Raw genomic sequence first — 20,275 nt, 5'->3', positions numbered from 1 at the left:
CTTCTTGCCTGAGGGCCCTGGGGAAATGCCTTCTTCCCTCAGGTCCTAGCTCAGCAGCCTCCATCACACAGGAGGGGCTCCTTTCCATCTGAGATGCTCACCTTTTGCTGTCCCCTTACCCCCTGGCCTATCTCTGGGGAAGCAAAAGAAAGCAATGAAGAGATGAGACCTTCCTGAGCCTTGTCTTGACATGTTTACTTCCCTTTCCCTCTCATGCTCTCCATCAGTCAAGTCATTCCTCTTGTATTTTGCCGGTATTTACATTTTTACCCACATCAGTACTGAACTTATTTTTTTAAACAGTAATTGTCAGCATCTAAAACCAGTGTGCTCTGAACTCATCAAGCTACTGCAGTTTATATAATTTGATTGCCTCAAGTGAATTATTTTAAAAGAAAAAGCTTCCAGCATTTTGGATGATATACTGAGCTTTGAGCCTTCAAGTCTGGCATCTAATGTTCACAATGTTTATCTGAGTATCAAGCCGTACTTTAAAAGCTATATAATAGTAGTAGATGAAGCATCACAGGAAATTGTTTCTATACTCATACTGTAGCTAACTTGCTCCATAATAATATGGTTCACAACTTGTGGTTCGTTTTAACAAATCCCATAAAAATCCTCTGATGTGCTCAAGTCTCTATCAGCTATATGACTTAATGATCAATTCACCGAAAGACATCAACAGAATAGTTTAAAATCTGCAGTGGAGGTGGATAAATGCAGAAATCCCTGTGAGGATATTAGCTGTTTACTACCTCACAATCCCAAGGGAATGCTGCGTGACACAAAGCAAGTCATCTACACCGCTTTTATTCACTACAAATGCCAAAACTAGTAGTATTTTAACTTTCAGATGCTCAAAAAATGTTTACTCAGTAAGTTAATTACAACAAAACAAAGCAGTTAGGTGCCAGAGCATCTTTCTCCATATACAGCTGCCCTAAATGTAAGCTCATTCACCCTGCAACAATCCCAGCATAAGGACAGCTGCATACCACTGGAATGCAGAGGGTGGCTTCCTCTGTAACCAGGACTGACTGAGTGACTGCGAGCCTCCAGGTTTACATCCCATGATACAGGAAATTTATTTTTCAGACTTTTATGAAGGAACCCCATACAACTGCCCTTCTGCTAACAAAACAGAAAGAACAGTTGAATTACTGCAAAACCGATTACAGCAATAGTTCAAGCACTAACACTTTAATATTCTGAACAGTACTGTCTTCCCAAAACAGCATCTCTGTAGCTTGTCGCTTACATTATCTGGCGTGGTACAATACTTCACTGGAATGCCAGTCTCAAACCTACTCTGGCCTTTGTTTAGCAGAGTGGTGAGGTCCAAGTATTGAGACTCTTTGGGGCTAGGGAGGAAGACTCCTAATCCTATGCCCATAAAGCAGCACTATATTGTTACCACAGTCACTATTTCCCCAGAGCTGGCTTTTCTGAATTTGCTTACTGCAACTAGACCTAGACCCACAAATGCAGAACCCAGGACTCCTCTACTCTCGGGTGCAACCACTCACTGCCAAGGCCAGGGCCACTATTAGTGTGCCTACAGTACAGTAAGGTCAAAGATTAAAAGCTTTTAACAGAATATACTGACAGATACTTGACACTGACAGGTAAATAAGCTGAGATAAGCCCTACAGGTAATCCAATAATGGAAGAAACATAAGTATTTTGTTAAAAGTTAACAAATAATCATCAGCTCCTTTCCTCAGATAAGGTTTCTGTTAATTTACTGAAGAACAAGACGTTCTAATATTATTTGTGACTAGTATTCAGCAAACTGCACAGCGCTGCCATGCTCACAGCAGCCTCAGCTGTTCCCTTCCTGGGGTCAACAGTGAAGAGGAAGCACAACTATTCAAATACCACCAGAGGTACCTTGCTAAACACAACATATATAGCAGCCAGTCAGTGGCTACTCTGAATTTCTGTGAATGTTCCATAAACAAAATAACTCTTGCCTTTAAAGTAGCAAATATAAAGAAATACTCAAGTACTAACTGTGAATCTACACCACTGGGCAGAGGTATAGGGAGCCTGTAGCCCTCATTCTCACATAGGCACTTTGCAAAGTCCCAATTAAAGGAGAAGAGTGCTGCTTGGTATACCCTGTGCTCCTGTATTCCCACCAACCATACACACACACACATTGATTATGTGCTAGCTCTGACTCTACTCACGTGCTCAGGTTTCCATCAGAAGGAAACACAGACACACAGTGCAAAGATGCATAACTGAACCCACCTCCTACCACCAAGGCAGGACACAGCCAGAGCTCAGGCGGGGCCAGGAATTTGCAGCGCAAAGCATTCTTCCACTGAAAGTAGGTCATCTTAAATTAACATAATTCACTCTGCAAAATTATGCATCAGATTATTTTTTTTTTCCCCCAAATGTACCAACAGTGCTCCCAGGCCCCAGAGTATATCTGTTGTTCAAGGCTATTTTGTTTTGTTTAAATGAAACTTTCTGGTCCCTAAAATTGAAATTCTTGTTTCTTCCTTCTCTACCAATAACCATCTAAACCTTCATAACTGTAACACATTAATCTAGTTATTACAGACTTGCTTTTAGGGAGGGGAGGGGGAGGGAAATTTTTCACCCATTAATTAAAAGCATCCTTAACAAGAACAAAAGGTCATCATGCAAATAAGAGTTTGGAAACTCAAGTCTCCTAGATCAATCTTCATTCGCTTCTGGCTTAAGAGCTGCAGAAAACTGAAAGCATAATCCCTGACATTTCACTGTACTTGCAGGACTAAAATGTTTGCCCTGTGGATATGCCATCACTGCAAGTAACTGGGTAGAAGCTAATCATTCTACAGGTTTCATCATAATTTTAAAAATACCCGAAGCACCTCACTAGTACATCCACATAGTATAAATTGGTCTGTTTTGTAAATTGTTTCATCTACCTGTCTGTCAGTAGAGAGACAAAAAAGAATATTGATAGCATAACTGGGCAGTTATGTAAATTGGACAACTAAACCAATTCCAAATAATCTCTAAGTCTTTTCTCTCCCCACAATAAAATTTATTACTCCTTCCTTCAGTAAACAACCTTTGGCAGCCATGCAATTTTTTGCAGCTGTCACTAGAAAAGTAGTCAAAGGGAATACAATAGATTTCGGAATTTGGCATTCATCCTGTGTAGATTTTTTCTTCTGATTATTAACAGGTTTTGATATTACTGTTTTAAAGCTACTTGTTATGCATAAATCTGCTATTTGTTTCTAACATACTGATTGAAATTTTGTAAATATTTCTCTATTTGACTTTTTACCTTTTCGTTAGCATAAAAAACCCATAACATTTAACTTTTCCCCATAGCAATAACTAAGAGTTTACAACCTCTCAAAGATATCCTGTCAATACAAACTGGACGTAAATAAGTTTTAAAATGAGTGGCAATAAGTTTAACTAAGTTAACAATTTAAGGAAAATGACCATAAATACATAAAAAGCTATCAAAGCTTCTTATGAAAAAACACTTTTATCCAAGAACTAGACCACATAATTAAACAATTCAAATCTTAGTTACAAACTGATTTTAATTCAAGGTAATCTGACTCATTTTAACTATGTATAAATTTAAAGTCAGACAACAAATTTGTATCCATTTTCTAAAATATCTGTCACTTCACAGTGGCTGATCCAACTTGCGAGTAAAAAACGTTTTGAGTAGGCAACTTGTAATACAGCTATGGTTTATTTCTGTCAGAGGCTGACTGCTGAAGTGTGAAAGAAACTCATTAAAAATCTCTCACTGTGATCCTGCATTGCAAGGAAAAAAAAGAAAGAAAATACTTAATGAAGGGTACACTTAGCCTGAAGCCACATTCATATTCTGCTTTTCATTTTACACTATTTCAGTAAGCAATTAAAAGACAGCAATTAGTCACAGAAACACTATTCATACTGGTCATACTGGGAGATTAAAGAGGTTAACACTTATTTTATGTTAATATTATGAAAGTAATGAGGGAGATCAAGAATAATACAGCCAACTAAAAAGGAATGCTAAAATAAATAGAAGAATCTCTTACCTTAATCTTAAGACAAGATTCACTGCACATGGAACTTCACTATATTCGTCACTAACAGCAGGCTGAGACTATTGAAGAAAAAAATCAAAAAGTCTTATAAAGGATGCCAAAGGAAAAAAAAAATCCTGAAATACTTGCCATGCTAACAGTTTGAAGACGGCACAGAACATTTTACACATCCTCTAACTCTCAAAAACCTTTTAAACACTTTCAGTAACACAGTCTAAAATATAGCTGATACCAGTAAAACTGCTATATTTCAATTACAGAGATACAAATGATAAGGCCTGTATTAAAGCACTGAGTGTAAGAGCTTTTAATCCATGTTGCATCAAAGCTCCAATTACCTATTAAATAATATGTACAGAGTGAGAATACCAAGTTACTACTCATTATTTTTGTGTAACAGTTTTGGTTGTTAAGGAAGTCTTGCATCTACCCATCTGCAAAGAACTAGTAGCATATCAAAGCAGGCATCACAGCTCAGAGAATGTCTTTCACAGAGGAAAATCAGGAATACAGATATCTTTCACACTATCACTCCTCCATCACACTATGATACCCTCCCCAGCCCTCAACTAACATCTATATGAAGTCTCAAGCAAAAAAGTGTATCCTACAGAGTACCTCAGGGTCCTCTACCCTACTATGATTTCATACCCAACTTGGCATATTGTCACCACTCACAGAAGCCTATTCAAAGGTTACAGTCAAGTCCTCCCAAAATAACGACTTGTATCACAAATCTCATTTGATTGTTTTCCAACAGTTTCCCACCTTAAAGCTACTTTAAAAAAAAAAAAAAAAAAAGTGTTACACAAGATCTGTATTTTATTATCTGTGTATTTTAAACAAAAGTTAATGAATATTTGAAAAATTATTTAATCACTAAAAGGGGAGTTGATTTTTTTTCTACCTCAATTAAGTTCCTTCCATTCATATAAACTACTGCTATTATTTCTGCATCTTTAATAGACCTGTTATTTCAGTGTATAGGAATGTGCAGCCCAAAGACCAACAGGTGCACACCAACAGTGACAAGCTGCACTAGTCTCTGATCCAAGTCATCTTCTGGAGCATTTAGGAAAACAAAATCAACAAAAGACTTCAAGCAGAGGCTTTTTTCTCCTTCAAACTAAACAACTGATAATAAAAGTGTTACCTGTATAAACTGAATCACAAACTGCAGAACTCTCAATTTCTAAGACATAAAAAGACTGTCTGGTGAAAGTCCTGGGTTTTTTTTTCGTACTCAGCTTATATAAAACACCTCAGATGCTGAAGCATTATGTAAACTAGCTTTGCAACGGAAAGACTGGGGTCATCACAGGAGCTAACAGGACCAAACCTGGCAGGAAGCTGTTAGTCTTTCAGAAGATTTCTATGGCACCAATGAAAATCAGAGAATCTAAAATTGCAGGTAAAGTAGCAAGGGTCACCCACCCAAGGAACATCTTTAAGAGCATTTTGGCTGTAAGTCAGTAATCCTATTTAGCAATTATTTATAGCAGCAACGCTTCCCACACTCAGCACAGGGCCATGAAACTCAATATGGTATTTTATTCCCCTGAATTAATCTACTATGCCACAGTACTGAACTATTTTACTGTATATGGGATGAAGCATTTTAATTATAAGCTACGTGTCATGATACAAATCCTAAGAAAGAAAAATTATTTGGAGATCTTCTGGCTACTCTGAAACAGCCATCATGACTCTGACAAAAAGACAGCAATTAGTGTGATCCAGTTATGAATATTCATTAAAAACAGCCAAATTACCTATCTTAACCAATTCTCCTAGGCATGAACATAACATGACTTTAAATTTCCTATCCATTTTATCCACTGTGTGCTCAAGTTAATTGTTACAGGCCCAGCTGCATACAGCTCTCTCCTCATAAGTACTTGCCACACAAGGCTGCAGAAAACTCTCCCACCTCAACTCACATTTTTAACAACAGAAATGAAAAAGAAATCCCTTCACTCAAACACTTGGAAGAAAAAAAAAAAAAGTTGATAAAGACATTTTTACCTCTATGTTCTCCTCCTCTTTTACTCTTCGTGACTGGAAAACAAATGCAGTGAGATATGAGCTATACAGCTTTATGCATTAAAGATCCAGAAATACTAACAATTAACATTAAGACATAATATCTTGCAGAGTGTAAATGTCTTGGCACAAAAGTTACCTTTTCCTGAGAAACAGCAGCTTTGCCTTCCTCGCTCTTCTCATCCATTTCATCATCACTCCATTCCCAGTCCCCATCTTCTGTTTTATGGAGGTGACCACTGGAACCTGGTACTCGTCTGACCTACCAAAATGTTAAGTGTTCATCATTACACAAACATCTTCAGTCTTTATCCGAGTTCTGGTTAATCAGTAATTCTTCATTATTTTTATTCTATATGCTTTCATTAGTTTGCTGGAGGATTCACTGGCATACTGGAATAATATCTGACCTCAGGGGTAATCCTTGAGCCAGTGGGAACAGCTAAGCTATGCAAAATTCATATAGGGAAATGGGGTTTGGATATATTTTACAACTGCTTAGGAACAAGCTCAAGTAGATGACAACTGCTTACTATGAATAAACCCTTGAAATGAAAGGATGTTATTCAAGGAAGAAGTTACAGACAAGGTTGTTCTTGGGACACAAGTCTTAAAAACTTTAATTGTTCTGCTATAAAGCTTTAAAATGTGTAAAGGCATTAAGGATACTTTAAAAGTAAAGTTAACCTTGTTTACAAAAAAAAAAAAAGAAAGCTGTATGCAGACTGAGAAGGTAGGCAGGCATGCATCACTCCTGTAGATCAAACAGTCTAACAAGGCTTAATAGGAGTATCCAGCAGCTAAATCTGAAAGTCAAATACTCTTCTGATGCCATCTTGCTCTTTTTCAGAGCCTGACAACACACTTGTTTTCCCCTGGATCATGTTTAGCCTATTTGAGCAAAACAAAAGAACATCCAACAATTTTTCCCACACCTTGGTATGCATTTATGAGACCCATGAGATGGCTGGAAGCACAGCACAATAAGTAGCAGCCCCACTGGTGTTTGGATTAGAATCAGTTTCTCTAATTATTTCACATTACTGAACACACAGTTCCCACTGCACAACTTCAAATGTTCATACAGGTAAGCTCCCCAGCACTATAAATTTCTAAAGCTTAAAGCATATCCTTTTGAATTATAAAAAAGGAAAAAAGTTATTCAGGAAAACAGCCTATACATTGGTAAAAGAACAAAAGGAACAAAGCATTAAGTGTCCACAGCACACAAAAGGGGGAAATAACTTGGCAGAAAAGCAGTTTCAGGCCAAGAACAACTGCTGAAGAAGACATCTAATAAAAATAACTTTAAAAAAAAATGTGAACTAGATGTTGTTAGCTCAAAATTGTGTATCCTGTTTGGCAGTATCCACAGTAACATACAACAGCCTGGTTCAACTTTGGTTTCACAGATTCCTGTCTGGTGTTTTGATGTCTTGTACTGAAGTATACTGAGCACTGATTAAATTGGTTCTACCATCCTGATGGTTGGTGGCGGTGATGAAAACCCCTTCTGCCAGCACACCTACCTCACAAAACAGGAAGAAGTAAAACAACAACAAAAATTAAAGAAATATAAAATCTGATTTCTGACTAGAAAAACTTTTTTTTTCAACACAATGAAACTTACTTAAAGTCTAAACTGATATTAACCTTGCTCTAAACTCCTCCAGTTGCTGCAAACCACAATGTGAGGAGAGATGCAGCATGTGACAGCTTCCAGCTGCTTCTAAATCTCATCAGGTAGTACTTCAGCAAAAGATGTGTGGCATGAAAACAGTATAGGACACTAGCAGTCTGAGCTCATGAGCTTCTAGAGAACTGTGTGATGCAGATATTAATACAATTTTTCCAAAGCAGCTTTTCATAGAGAGCTAGGCACTTATGCTATTTCTCTACTGGATTTGGACCAACCACAATTTGGAGCTGGCTAGCCTGACACCAGAACAGCAAGAGTGAGTATGAATTTAGGAGCCTTCTTTCAAAACCTTGGGCATACACAAGCAGGTATCTCAGTGTCTGTCTGCACTCTTTACCTCTCTTCCCTCCTTCACTCCCCAAACACTCATCTGCTCCTCTCCCTTCCCTTTTGCATATATAAGACTAAACTAGAGGAAAGGGTGAAGTTTCCAGAACCTCAGCACATTTCTGTACTTTCTTTAGTCCTTATGATATTCCTCCCTTACATTTCTTCTCTGCACAGCCAAGTAAGAGTGCCCTGCTCAGTTTCTCCATATTTTGTACTCCTTTATAACTGAGGGGAAACCTATGCAGGACACCAGGGGAATATTCTACTGCATCACTTGAAGGACAAATTCTGCACTATTTTCCCTGTTTCCCATACTAGGCTCCTAATGTACCAATTTTAGCTCTAGCTGCCTCAAAAAGCTTGGTACAAGAAGTTTGTGTGTGTTTGGGAGGGAGGACCAAGCAAAAGCCAACAGAAGCAGTAGCACAGCAATTTGTTACTCGGCTGCAATCAGCTCAGGCACAATCAGTGGGCTCTTACTGTATACATCATCAGGGATTAGCACAGATACACGGTAATCTAGCAGCCAATTTGCCTGGTGCTTGTGGATATAATTTATTATCCTTCAAGGAACAGTCCTGATGTAGGCTTTAGTTTAACAGCACGAGCATTTTCCCAACAGCTATACATGAACCTATGAGAAGACATCAACCACAACCAAAAGCACACTTTTCAAACAGAATAGAATAGACTGGTTTATGGACACATTCACACACTACATCATGCACTAATCAAAATCTCTTCTGCATCCATTTTCAGTTGTTCTGAAGACTTATTCTAACTAGAATGATTTTAATGAAGCTTAATGATGCTGGCAGAGAGTTATGGGAGAAAGCTTTACTGATGAAGATGGAGTGCATTTCAAGTTTTTAAGTAGATTGCCTTTTAATAAGCAATAAACAAACGGCTCAAGGAAAAAAAAACAAGTTACTGCAAAATAAAACATCCTGTTAAATTAAATGATTTTCTTGAAAGGTGTCTGAAGGCAGAAAAACAAAAGTTTAGACTTGTACTCTGTTTCAATCAGACTGATTCCCACCAGCACACATAATCACAGGAAAGAAATAATAATTTCAGCTAGAGCAAAGTACCCAACCTATTCAACTTTCAAAAATGTGAAGTTGTTGTCTATGACATTTTTTTATTGGTGGGTGTGCTTAACACTTGCATTACTTCACAAATTAGTTCACACAATTTTTGATTAACAGTGGCTTTGCTCAGGCTCAGTTCTGCTTAAAGCCACAAAGACTCAAGTCACATAGGGAGGGCATGTACCCTGGGTGCAGGACAGAGCAAGAGCAGCGTACCATGTCTGCAAATAAATTAATTGTCTCTTCAGTTATCATAAACCTATATAACTCTAATATCACATATTAAATGGAAATATATTAGCTTAAATTTCTGTTCTAATAGAAACTTATCAACTTATCATAACAGACTTGATAGTAGTATAGCACTGCTTCTCTTCAGATTTCTAGTCTTTTCCAGAGCACATTCATTAAAATGCATATAGGTAGTAACGCATGTGAAGTACTTTAGGAGACAGCTAGCATTTTACCATATTCAGCTCATATTAATAAAAAGTAAAAATACACCAGAAGAAGTAAATTAATAAAACCTACATTATACAGCTAAAGCTTTTTAGGCTTTGAGTTTGGCACAGCCAGAGAACCACTTTAAATGGCTAAGGTAAGAAAACTGGGACAATCTACTAGTTTACTACTGTGGGAAGAGACAATCCCAAGATGTCCACCAGGGCTGCACTGGGACCTACCTGGTGGTACAGTGAGCAGATTCAACGCACCAGCCTGGGGAAAAAACTAGTCTATTCTTTTCTTTTCTAAACAAGTTTTTTTTACAGGATTTGTAGGTTAAATCAGCACATCTTGATGTCAAATAGCAAAGACTGTAAGCAAAGAGGCAGAAGTAAAAGGGGCACTGAATGGGAAGTTGGATCATCTCGTTTTGGCAGCAGCAATCCCTCAGGATCCTCAAAATCACATACTCTGAAACCCTTACAATGCAGCATCGTGACTGGAGTGCACAATCTGCCATACCAAGTCTCCTCAAGCTTTTATTTGTGTTCCTACTCTTGTGCAGATGACCCAGTTGAAAAATTAACATGGAACATAGTTAGCTTGCAGCCAAATCAGCTTTTTAATTTAGCTGATCATGAGCTAGCACAATTGCTACAGCCTGCACAAGAGGAAGAGCTGGAATATCATCTTCAGTAGTTGCCCCAATCATCTGTGGTAGGAAAGCATTATAAATGCCCAAGAAGTGATACAGACATAAATACGAACAGGGAGCAAATATATCCAGACACAGCATACATTTGTCTCCATTCCCTTTTGTGAGCATGCTAGCTTAAGTTCTTTAAATCTGTCACACAATCTTTTGTCATTCCTTCTTGTTTTATTCAGCCTAAATATTAGGCTTTCAGTATTAGGCGCCGTATTTTTTCTTCCCTTCCTACGTGCAAACACTATAAACATACCGTTGGCTTTTCAGTATTAAAAAAACCTTTTCATAAATATCTTTGCAGCTTTTTCATCATGAATTAATTTATACAATCAACATTACACACCAGCACACTTGGGGGGGGAACGACAAAGTAAAAAAACCTGCTTCCAGTACCTTTTTACATATGCTACTTTCTCATATAAATACGTCTTCATGAAAAAAAAAAAAAACCACGAATAGCATAATGCTGTTATTTTATTTTCCGAAACAGAAACAGTAGCATAGAAAAACATTTTGTAGTTTGGATACAAACTTCAGTGGTATCAAATATTTCACTAAAAAGGACAATTTTACTTCAGGAAAGACTAATTGGTATTTTCTCATATCAACATATTATTTGTACTTTCAGAAGGGATGCATCTAGGATAAGCATTTAAGCATTGTAATGACAACTGCAGAGTAGTCACACAGTAGCACCACATTAGGTATGAATCAGCTGTAGGGGTCACCACCCACTGCAATGTTCATACAGTTTATTTGACTATGATCATCTGTAAGAGTTTAAGAATGGTCATAATCAATCCAACCAATAAGTTCCAGCATTGACCATTTGTATCTTTGCTTAGAAAAGAAAAAGTAAGCATGAAGGCAGGCCTTCAGCACTTTATGTATTCCCCCAACTTCTAGTAATTCTTTTTTTCATATTATGTTTGCTTTATCAAGACAAAGACACTAAATAATGTTAAAAGTCCTAAGACCTTTTGACAACCATAGGATAAAATTAAAGCCATTCTGTCCCTTAAAGAAACAGAATCTTCTTAAACACTTTTCTTTGGCCACCAAACACTTGTCTTTTGTGCTACCCCAAGTCCTAGTTTGCTAGGATGCAATATATCTTCTGCTCTAACTTTTTTTTTCCCTGTCCCACAAAACAGCGCAGAATTAAAGTGAGCTCATTTTTATAAAGGTATGCCAAGTTGCTATACTAAAATCTTCAGAAGATTTTCACTTAACCACAGTCAGGTCTTTCCGACCTTTTGGATTACTCTTGAAGTGTTCGTCACAGAGTGTGACAACGTTCTATATCCCTTTTGTCCTTACAGGCCTAAACAACCTTCAACACAGGAAAAACCTTTTCCAGCAAGTATACTAAAGCCACTGTAACAGGCCTGTGAGGAGATGAAGGAAAAAAAAAAGGAGAAAAAGAAACAAAGATAAGCAATCACTGAGCGGCACCACTGGTGCAAGTTGTTCTGTTAGAAATGCATCTTCATCAGGGTGGAAACAAAGTGTGTTTCTCTAGATGACATTCTCGCATACTTTACTGTTTTGATTGTTTCCTTTCAATTTACAAGAACAGGTGTGCAATACACGGAAGTATTTTGCGGAAGAATAGTTACATACATACATGTACTGAACTGTAGCCTGTTAAGCACTCATATTGCACAATACAACAACAGGAATCTGTGCCTCAGGTATCAAGCATTTGTAGCAAAACATGAGGTATGTCCATGGGCGGGGGGTGGGGGGTGGAAATGATTAACCCATTTTCTCCCATCAAATCATAGTCTCCTATGGCAAAGCTTAAAAATTCTCTCCTTTGGTGGTGGGCAGCTTAAGCTACTTTTTGAAATGCTGCAGCTTGTAAAAGTTAATGAAAATGCCAACACAAAATGGGCCAACACAAAAATCACTACATAGAAATGATGAGGAGAGTTCATGGGGACTTGATGGCTTACATAACACTCAACTGTTACCTAAAAAATAAACTAGAAGGCTACTGATGGAAGGCTATAGAAAGCTGTGTTCACCACTGCACAAAGTATTCATCTGTGCTTTGCCAATAATCTCAGCCTCACTGGCTCACTGCAGGAACCCATGGAAAAACTGATAGAAACAGCAGCAGATCTGAAGAGATCACACAGACAGCAATAACATCATCAAGATACTTTCAAACAGCAAAGATATTCCTACCCAAGTTCAGAGAGACAATGCAACACGAGGAATGCCTCAGAGGGCATCTCAAGTCCCACTTAAAGAATCTCTTGTATTTCTGACAGAATCTGACTCCCAGCTCTGCTCAACAAAAGTGTTTTTGAAATGTAAGTTGAAGATACACTTCACAAATATGGACATTAAGAGTTTTTCTACCCTCAAAATAAAGTGCTAAAGGAAACTAATGTGAATGAACAATGTCAAGTGTACACAAGACAGACTGTTCATCCCAACTTCTACTATTACTCTGGGAGGGAAAAGAATTACCTGAAGACAAGAAGGAAGGAAATTCAAACCATGCTTATCTTGGAGATTTGAAGACATAACTTAGGAATGAGTACTGCATAGCTCTCAAAGGACACCATACAGTGATCAAGAAACAAAGAAAGCCCAGACTTCATGCCCTGTTTATCAATGTTCGATGAGATTCAATGACACTTTACCCTTGAGAGAACAGATAAACCTCTCTTTTCTTATTTTATTTTACAATCAAGTATGGCATTTCCCTCATATGACCTGTCCTTCAAAGAATGCACTATGTTCTTCCTGATTCATGCTATCTCAAACTCCTGTTGTTTATGTAGACAGTTTAAAGTATCATCTTTTTATGTCCCCTTTTTCTTTCAAGGGGGGGATTTTTAAGACTGTGTCATGGGTTGACCCTGGCTAGATACCAGGTGCCCACCAAAGCTGCTCTATCACTCCCCCCTCCTCAGCTGGACAGGGGAAAGAAAAATACAATGAAAGGCTCATGGGTTGAGAGGAGGACAGGGAGAGATCATTTACCAATTACTGTCACAGGCAAAACAGACTCGACTTGGGGAAATCAGCTGCTTTTTTTTATTATTTTATTACCAATCAAATCAGAGTAGGATAACAAGAAATAAGACCTAAATCTTAAAACAGTCTCCCCCCACCCTTCCCCCCTTCCTGGGCTTAAACTTTACTCCTGAGTTCTCTACCTCCTCCCCCACCAGCAGTGCAGGGGGATGGTGAATGGGGGTTGCAATCAGTTCGTATACACATGCTGTCTCTGCTGCTCCTTCCTCCTCACAGGGAGGACTCCTCACACTCTTCCCCTGCTACAGTGCGGGGTCCCTCCCACAGGCTGCAGTTCTTCATGAACTGTTCCAGCATGGGTCCCTTCCATGGCGTGCAGTCCTTCAGGAGTACACTGCTCCAGAGTGGGCTTCCCACAGGGCACAAGTCCTGCCAGAAAATCTGCTGCAGCATGGGCTCCTCTCTCTCCAGAGGTCCACAGGTCCTGCCAGGAGCCTGCTCTAGCGTGGGCTTCCCACGGGGTTACAGCCTCCTTTGGGCATCCACCTGCTCCGGCATGGGGTCCTCTACAAGATACAGGTGGATATCTGCTCCACCGTGGACCTCCATGGACTGCAGGGCGACAGCCTGCCCCACCATGGTCTTCATCACAGGCTGCAGGGGAATCTCTGCTCCGGCGCCTGGAGCACCTCCTCCCCCTCCTTCTTCACTGACCTGGGGGTCTGCAGGATTGTTTCTTTTACATATTCTCACTCCTTTCTCCCAGCTGCAGTTGCACAGAAACTTTTTCCCCTTCTTAAATATGTTATCCCAGAAGTGCTACCACTGTCACTGATGGGCTCAGCCTTGGCCAGCTGCAGGTCCATCTTGGAGCTGGCTAGCATTGGCTTTATTGGACAGAGGGGAAGCTTCTAGCAACTTCTCACAGAAGCCACACCTGTAGTCCCCTGCACTACCAAAACCTTGCCACACAAACCCAATACAGACCGTAAACATTATTTGGCAACTGTATCCATGTTTTCTATCATAATGACATATTGATTGCAAATTCACAATTCAGCCTGCTGGAGAGAAGACATCTCTGCAGACCTTCATATGCAAGCCTAAAATTGCCAGTGAACTTCAGTCCAACTTCCCAATCTCTCTTGTGTCAATGCTGAAATTGGCAGAAAAGTCCAGCAACATAACGGATGCTCATCCTCAAATGACATTAGCAATTAGTGCTACAGGTAGCTTGAATTCCCAATGCTCATTCAGATCCAGTTTGCTCCAGATTAATTTGTTCTGACCACATGGTAAAGGACCTTTCATTAGTCTCCTTACAAGCTAGCGTAAGATGGGTTATCTTGAGCAGTTCTAGCCTAGGACCAAAATTAATTTCTGAAGTGCTGGATGAACAGGGAAGAAAAGGCAAATGGAAGGTAAGAACAACAGTTTAACGCTGTTCCTAGCAAGAATATACAACAGGGGTTGTATTTGGAATTTTGTGAATACCTGGAATTTCATTACTGGTTATCATTTGAGATACCACTAGAAGACTGATATCAAAGGCAGCATGCTTGCACTTCACCCCAATGATTACAGCATCACAGCAGTTGAGAATATTCTATAGATTTCTCCTGATACCCTGCTACAGACCTCAAATTTTACAGAAGGAAATAAAGAAGCAGACAAATGAAGTGATTTATCCAAGGCCACAAAGCAAATCCAAGACAGAGCATGGAATTGAAACAAACTTCTTGCATCTCTACAAAAATAAGGAGGAAGTTCTTTTACATTGCATGCAGTAGCTATACAAGTGCAATTTTTCCACCAGCTTTAGTCAAAATACACAGCATCGATAGTTCTTTATGCTAGGATTATATCTCTCTCTGTAAGTATTTCAAAGGGAAAGGGAAACAAGTTAAAACATGCTCAATTCTAATTTGGGTTTTATTGTTTTAAATATCTAAATGCTCCTTCCAAAAAAGGAACTAAATTGAATCATAACTTTGGCTAATAAAGAAAACAATGAAAGCCTGCAGCCTTACAAAGACAAATTAACACATATTAGAAAACATATTTCACATAAATCAGAAGAGCACCAGGGAATAAAAAATGAATTTGAATGACTGGAATTTAAACTGCACCCAACACAAAAGCAGGTCAGAACATTGTAATCTACAACCAAAAGCAGTTTATGAGTTAAAACTTAACAAGCCACTGCCAACATTCTTCCGCAGCTGTGGAAGAAAGACATTACGAACATCAGCTACAATAGAGAATGCTTGGAGAGTTTAGCAAGTGAAAAAAATCATGACTACCACAAAAATATTAAGCATCATATTATTATTGTTGTTGTATATGTTGTTGCTGGTTAAAGCTCATTCTAGTATACACCAGTCACAAAGATTTACAAATAAATTAAGTTGCTCACAGAACTATTTGTCCTTACCCTTTATAAACTAGGATACAGATAATATAACATTCCCAGCCAACAATAGCATGCATCAGCTTTCCAGGAGAATGTCTGCTTAACCAGATGAACAGGGCAACTGTAAATCCCATCCATCGAAGGTTAGCCCAAATCAGCCTGACAGAGAACTCCAGCATCAGAATGCAGAAGCTGCCCACATTTCCCAAAGCTTGATGAAAAGCAGGCTACAGCACAAGGAAGAAAAACATAAATTGTTGTCTTCTAGGCACTGACGTGCTTGCTATATGTAGATGTTAGAGACTGGGGAAAGAAGAATCTATTATTCATCACGGATTCTTTTGCTTCTGCAATCTCTTTACAAGTTTATTTTTGTAGGGTGACAAGGAAGGGAATGAACATTTCCTGAATATTAAGATCCTCCTTATTGACAAATACTCAAAACTGCAAAGAACTGGGCCCACTTACAGATTTACTATTTTATTTCAGTGTCTAATTTTAAAAAAACATAAAAAGGACACACTGCGGGATACCAACACATACACGCATAAAACATTACTGCAATTCATACATGGTACAGCCCATGATCTAGACCACATTAAAAATCCATTCTCTCAGTAAGAGTAATATTATGCATCTATTGTCTTTGTCCTCATTCTACAAGAAGATGACTGAACTAGTAATCTTGATTTTCCCACTACCTCAATTATTTAAGCTATTCCTATTAAAAGTCTCTGGCAGCTGAGTATTTGGGATGCAGTCCTGGGTAGATTGAAAACATTTTTAACTCTGCTCCACAAAAGAGTACAGTGACCTGAAAGTATGGTAAATAAGATGCATTTGTGTAAGAAAAATTGATGGCATTAATAAGCATTAAACAATTCAGTAACAAGGAAGGTGCCTTGCCGCCCTCTATGTATAGGTAACTTAGAGCCCAAATGTAATTTGTTCCTGCATTCCTGGAGAGAGGCAAATGTGTAGACCCCACCCATTTAAAACACATCTGCAAAAGTCTTTGTGGAACCCTGACACTGTTTCCTATTAATTTTTAACTAGAGACTAGTCAGTGCTGTTCTCCAATTTTTGTACTTGGATATCTACAGAAGGCAACCCATACCTTTTTTTTCTTTTTCTTTTTTTTTTTTTTTTTCTAAACACACATCCTTCTGGAAGTACTGCAGTCCAACAAATCAACTAGCTTAGCTTTTTCTGAAGATAAAATTGTCTTTTATTTTACCACTGATGCCCTTCAGCTACATCTGCTAGTACAGTATTCAAGATACACACAATCCCACATGCCCCTGAGAGGAGGAATGACAAGGTGGTTATTTAAACACCTCATGTTTTCCATTTTCTGCAGTCCATCCTAGTAAAAGCCCAGATTTGACTTTCAGGCAGAAAAGAGAAAGACAAGTCAACTGATGCTGTATATCTTCACCTTTCCCTTAGACTGTAGTAATGGTTCTTACAGAGGACAGGACTCCCGTGTTACACAGATCCCATGGAAGATACGCTGAATTACTCTTTAAAATGCCAATATTACTTGGTAATTGATAAGGTGAAGTTTTTTGCATAACCAAGCCACCCCCACCCCCCCGCTTTATTTATTTTTTTTTAAATCAGAAGTTCCCAGAGTGTCACTTCTCATACAACTTCATGAGAAGTATTTACAATGCCAGTTACCATGGCAGTTATTTTATAGGAAGAACAATGATGAGAAACAGGACATTACTGAACACAGTTTTGGTTCTAGCACAAAATTGTGCTCTGTGTATTTTTCTCAAAAAAAAAAAAAAAAAAAAAATTGAGACCAGTTCCTTCCATACACTTCTTAAACCTGTAGAGCAATCAGATTTTATAATTTTTACCCTTAGCCATCTTGCAAACCTTTCCTGAATGTTTCCTAAGATACAAAAGCAAATTTCAATCCCCACCCCTATGCATTTATTTGCATTCCAATGCAACGGAGGAAATCAACATAACATCACATTTATCCAATCATGGCACAAGCCTTCTGCTTGAAACAGTTACACATTTAATCACAGCTTAGCACTTGGAGGTAAAAGGCAGACCATGGAAAAGTCACTTTCTACAATATATATTCATGCAAAAGAACATCAGGTTTTTTGAGTAAGAACACTCACACTGTAACCACATTTTAGAAAAAAAAAAAAAAAAAGATATCATGATCCGAGGTCGAAGACAAAGCATGAATTCCCACAGGTACACATCATCATTTGTTCAAGAGTTGAGCCACTTCCTCAAGAGAAGGCTAGTCCCCATCCAACTCAGTCTCACAGGTCATGAGAACATCCTAATCCCTTCACTACTGGCTATTCTTAAATTCCCCTGAGTTCATCATAATGTGAGGTCTCATTTTTATTCTGATGCTCAAGCCACAAAAATTCTGCAAACCTGCATTTGCTTTATGCAATCGGGAACCTTGTTTTTCTCACCAGGACTTAACACAGACTATTGTTATTAATGGATGTACCACTACCTTTCTGAAACAATGCCCTGGCACTTCTGCTTTGTAGTACTCAAAAGGTGTTAAGATATCACAGTAATTTGGTGTCAGCGTCCCCTCCTCTTAAGCCACTCTGCATACTGCAAATATAATCATGGGAAAAAAACCCTTCCTCTTAGTCTTTCTTTGTTTTTCTCCTACTTGAAGAAGTTAGACAGAACTTTAAGTGTTTCATATTCATATGCAGGAAGCCAGGGTGGGGGGTGGGGGGGTGGTGTTGGCTTTTTGAGGGGGGTTTTTTGGTTGGTTGGTTGGTTTTTTGGTTGGATTTTGGTTTGGTTTTTTTTGAAGTGCACACAGGCCTAAGACACTGCTTTGACAGCAAGAATTTAATCTGGCATAGAAACTAGTTCTGGGATAACTGCAACCAGCCTATCAGGACCAGACACTAATCTTAAAGTCTCAGAATAAAAATCGAGATGCGCAAGCCATGACTCAAGACTACATAAGACCCTTCCCTTTGCAAGAACTATGGAGGTTTGTTGCATTACACCTTTTGTGGTATGATGAGATTCAAGTCCTCTACTTCACTGCCCACAACCACATGCCACTGAAACTTTCCTGGGGGAAAAAAATCATGTATGCAGAAAACGATAGGTAAGGCTGGTCATGAACCCTGAAAATCTGCAAAGTTACCATTCATACTCCACATCAAATTAATTGTTATTACTTCTCTACATTGTACAACCACGCTTAGGTTTTGTTCAAACTGCTGACTGAAAGGACACAGATGATTAAAGGCTTTGCAGTTCCTTTAGACATGGCTTTAGACATTTCTGGTATGTATAATTCCCTATGTAAAACAACAGAACTTTTTGACTCAAGAATATAGGGAAGCTCTTGGGAAAAGACAATGTTATTTGGTGTACGTATCTCCCATGTCTTAAAGTCTCAGTCTGAAGGGTTTGAATTTCAGTATTCCAAGGTGACCTTACCGTGGGAGGAGATGAGGTGCCATTAGCACTGCAGGTGGTATGTCCTGAGTCAGTAAAAGCAAGAGCAGAGAATATTCTCACATATGTACGTTATCTCACTAGAAAGATATAGAAACATCAAATCCTTCAATTCCACGTCAAATGCAACTGGTGTCCACAAAACATGTCAACACCGAGAGAAACTGTTATCAATTTAAAATTTCGCACTATAATAATGGCCAAAAATATTTCATTTACTTTCGGGTCAAGCTTTCATAAATCATGTTTTGATCTCACAATCATTTTCTTCAAAAATTTAAACTGTACCTCTGCTGGAATTAAAATATATATTCACGGCTATCTAGCACACCCTTCCAAAGGAGTTATTTGTTGTTTGCCCTACAGTGCACAATGTCATGTTTATGGAACATTTATAATTACCTTCAATGAAATAAGTCAATATGGAAAATCTGAGTCACTGATTTGTGCAAATATTTGTTTCTTCCTTAATGCAGCATGAAGTATTGCAAAAACTGAAAAGGCACCTAAGTCATGTAAGAATTGGAAATACAGGAATTCACCATTTTTGTGTAAATTACCACTACTACTCACTACTGGAATCAATTACAGTGGCAACTGAAAGTCAAGAAATGTAAGATCATTACAGTTTCTTTCATGAAAGAGTACTGCATAAAGGAGATTGATAATTCCACATTGAATAGAACTTCTTCAGCGCTCTCTACTGGTTCTTGAAGAGCACCCCTTTAAGGGATAATACAGGACAAGTCAACAAAGAGCAGAAATCTGTTTTTTGTTTTGTTTTTTAAAGAAAAGACCATTTGCTTTAAATATATCTGAAGCTGGTTTGTTTTTATAGCCAAACACAAATAGCGTCATGCTCACATGATGACAAGTGTGACACCCAAGCGCAGGGCCATCAATTAAGGCTGGCTTGAAATCTTACCTCACTCAGTTTAGAAATGGAATACAGTGGAGCTATCAGTGAGAGGGAAACAAAGCCATTAAAAGCTGAAGGGAGAA

At 38.5% G+C, this 20,275-nt stretch overlaps 1 protein-coding gene across 1 annotated transcript in view; it reads right to left on the bottom strand.

Moving 5' to 3' along the window:
• Positions 1 to 20,275, bottom strand: part of STK39 (serine/threonine kinase 39) — a 109,044-nt gene that overhangs the window by 37,677 nt on the left and 51,092 nt on the right. The window contains exons 11-13 of the mRNA XM_075028530.1: positions 6,253 to 6,375; positions 6,096 to 6,128; positions 4,062 to 4,129 (exon numbers count right to left, since the gene is read on the bottom strand). Of these exons, the coding sequence (XP_074884631.1) occupies positions 4,062 to 4,129; positions 6,096 to 6,128; positions 6,253 to 6,375 (224 nt within the window). The remainder of the gene's footprint in view (positions 1 to 4,061; positions 4,130 to 6,095; positions 6,129 to 6,252; positions 6,376 to 20,275) is intronic.

The sequence above is a fragment of the Buteo buteo genome, chromosome 5 (genome assembly GCF_964188355.1).
Source record: "Buteo buteo chromosome 5, bButBut1.hap1.1, whole genome shotgun sequence".
Taxonomy (NCBI): Eukaryota; Metazoa; Chordata; class Aves; order Accipitriformes; family Accipitridae; genus Buteo; species Buteo buteo.
The sequence above is the reverse complement of the archived record's forward strand: the minus strand, read 5'-3'. Positions and strand labels throughout refer to the sequence as shown.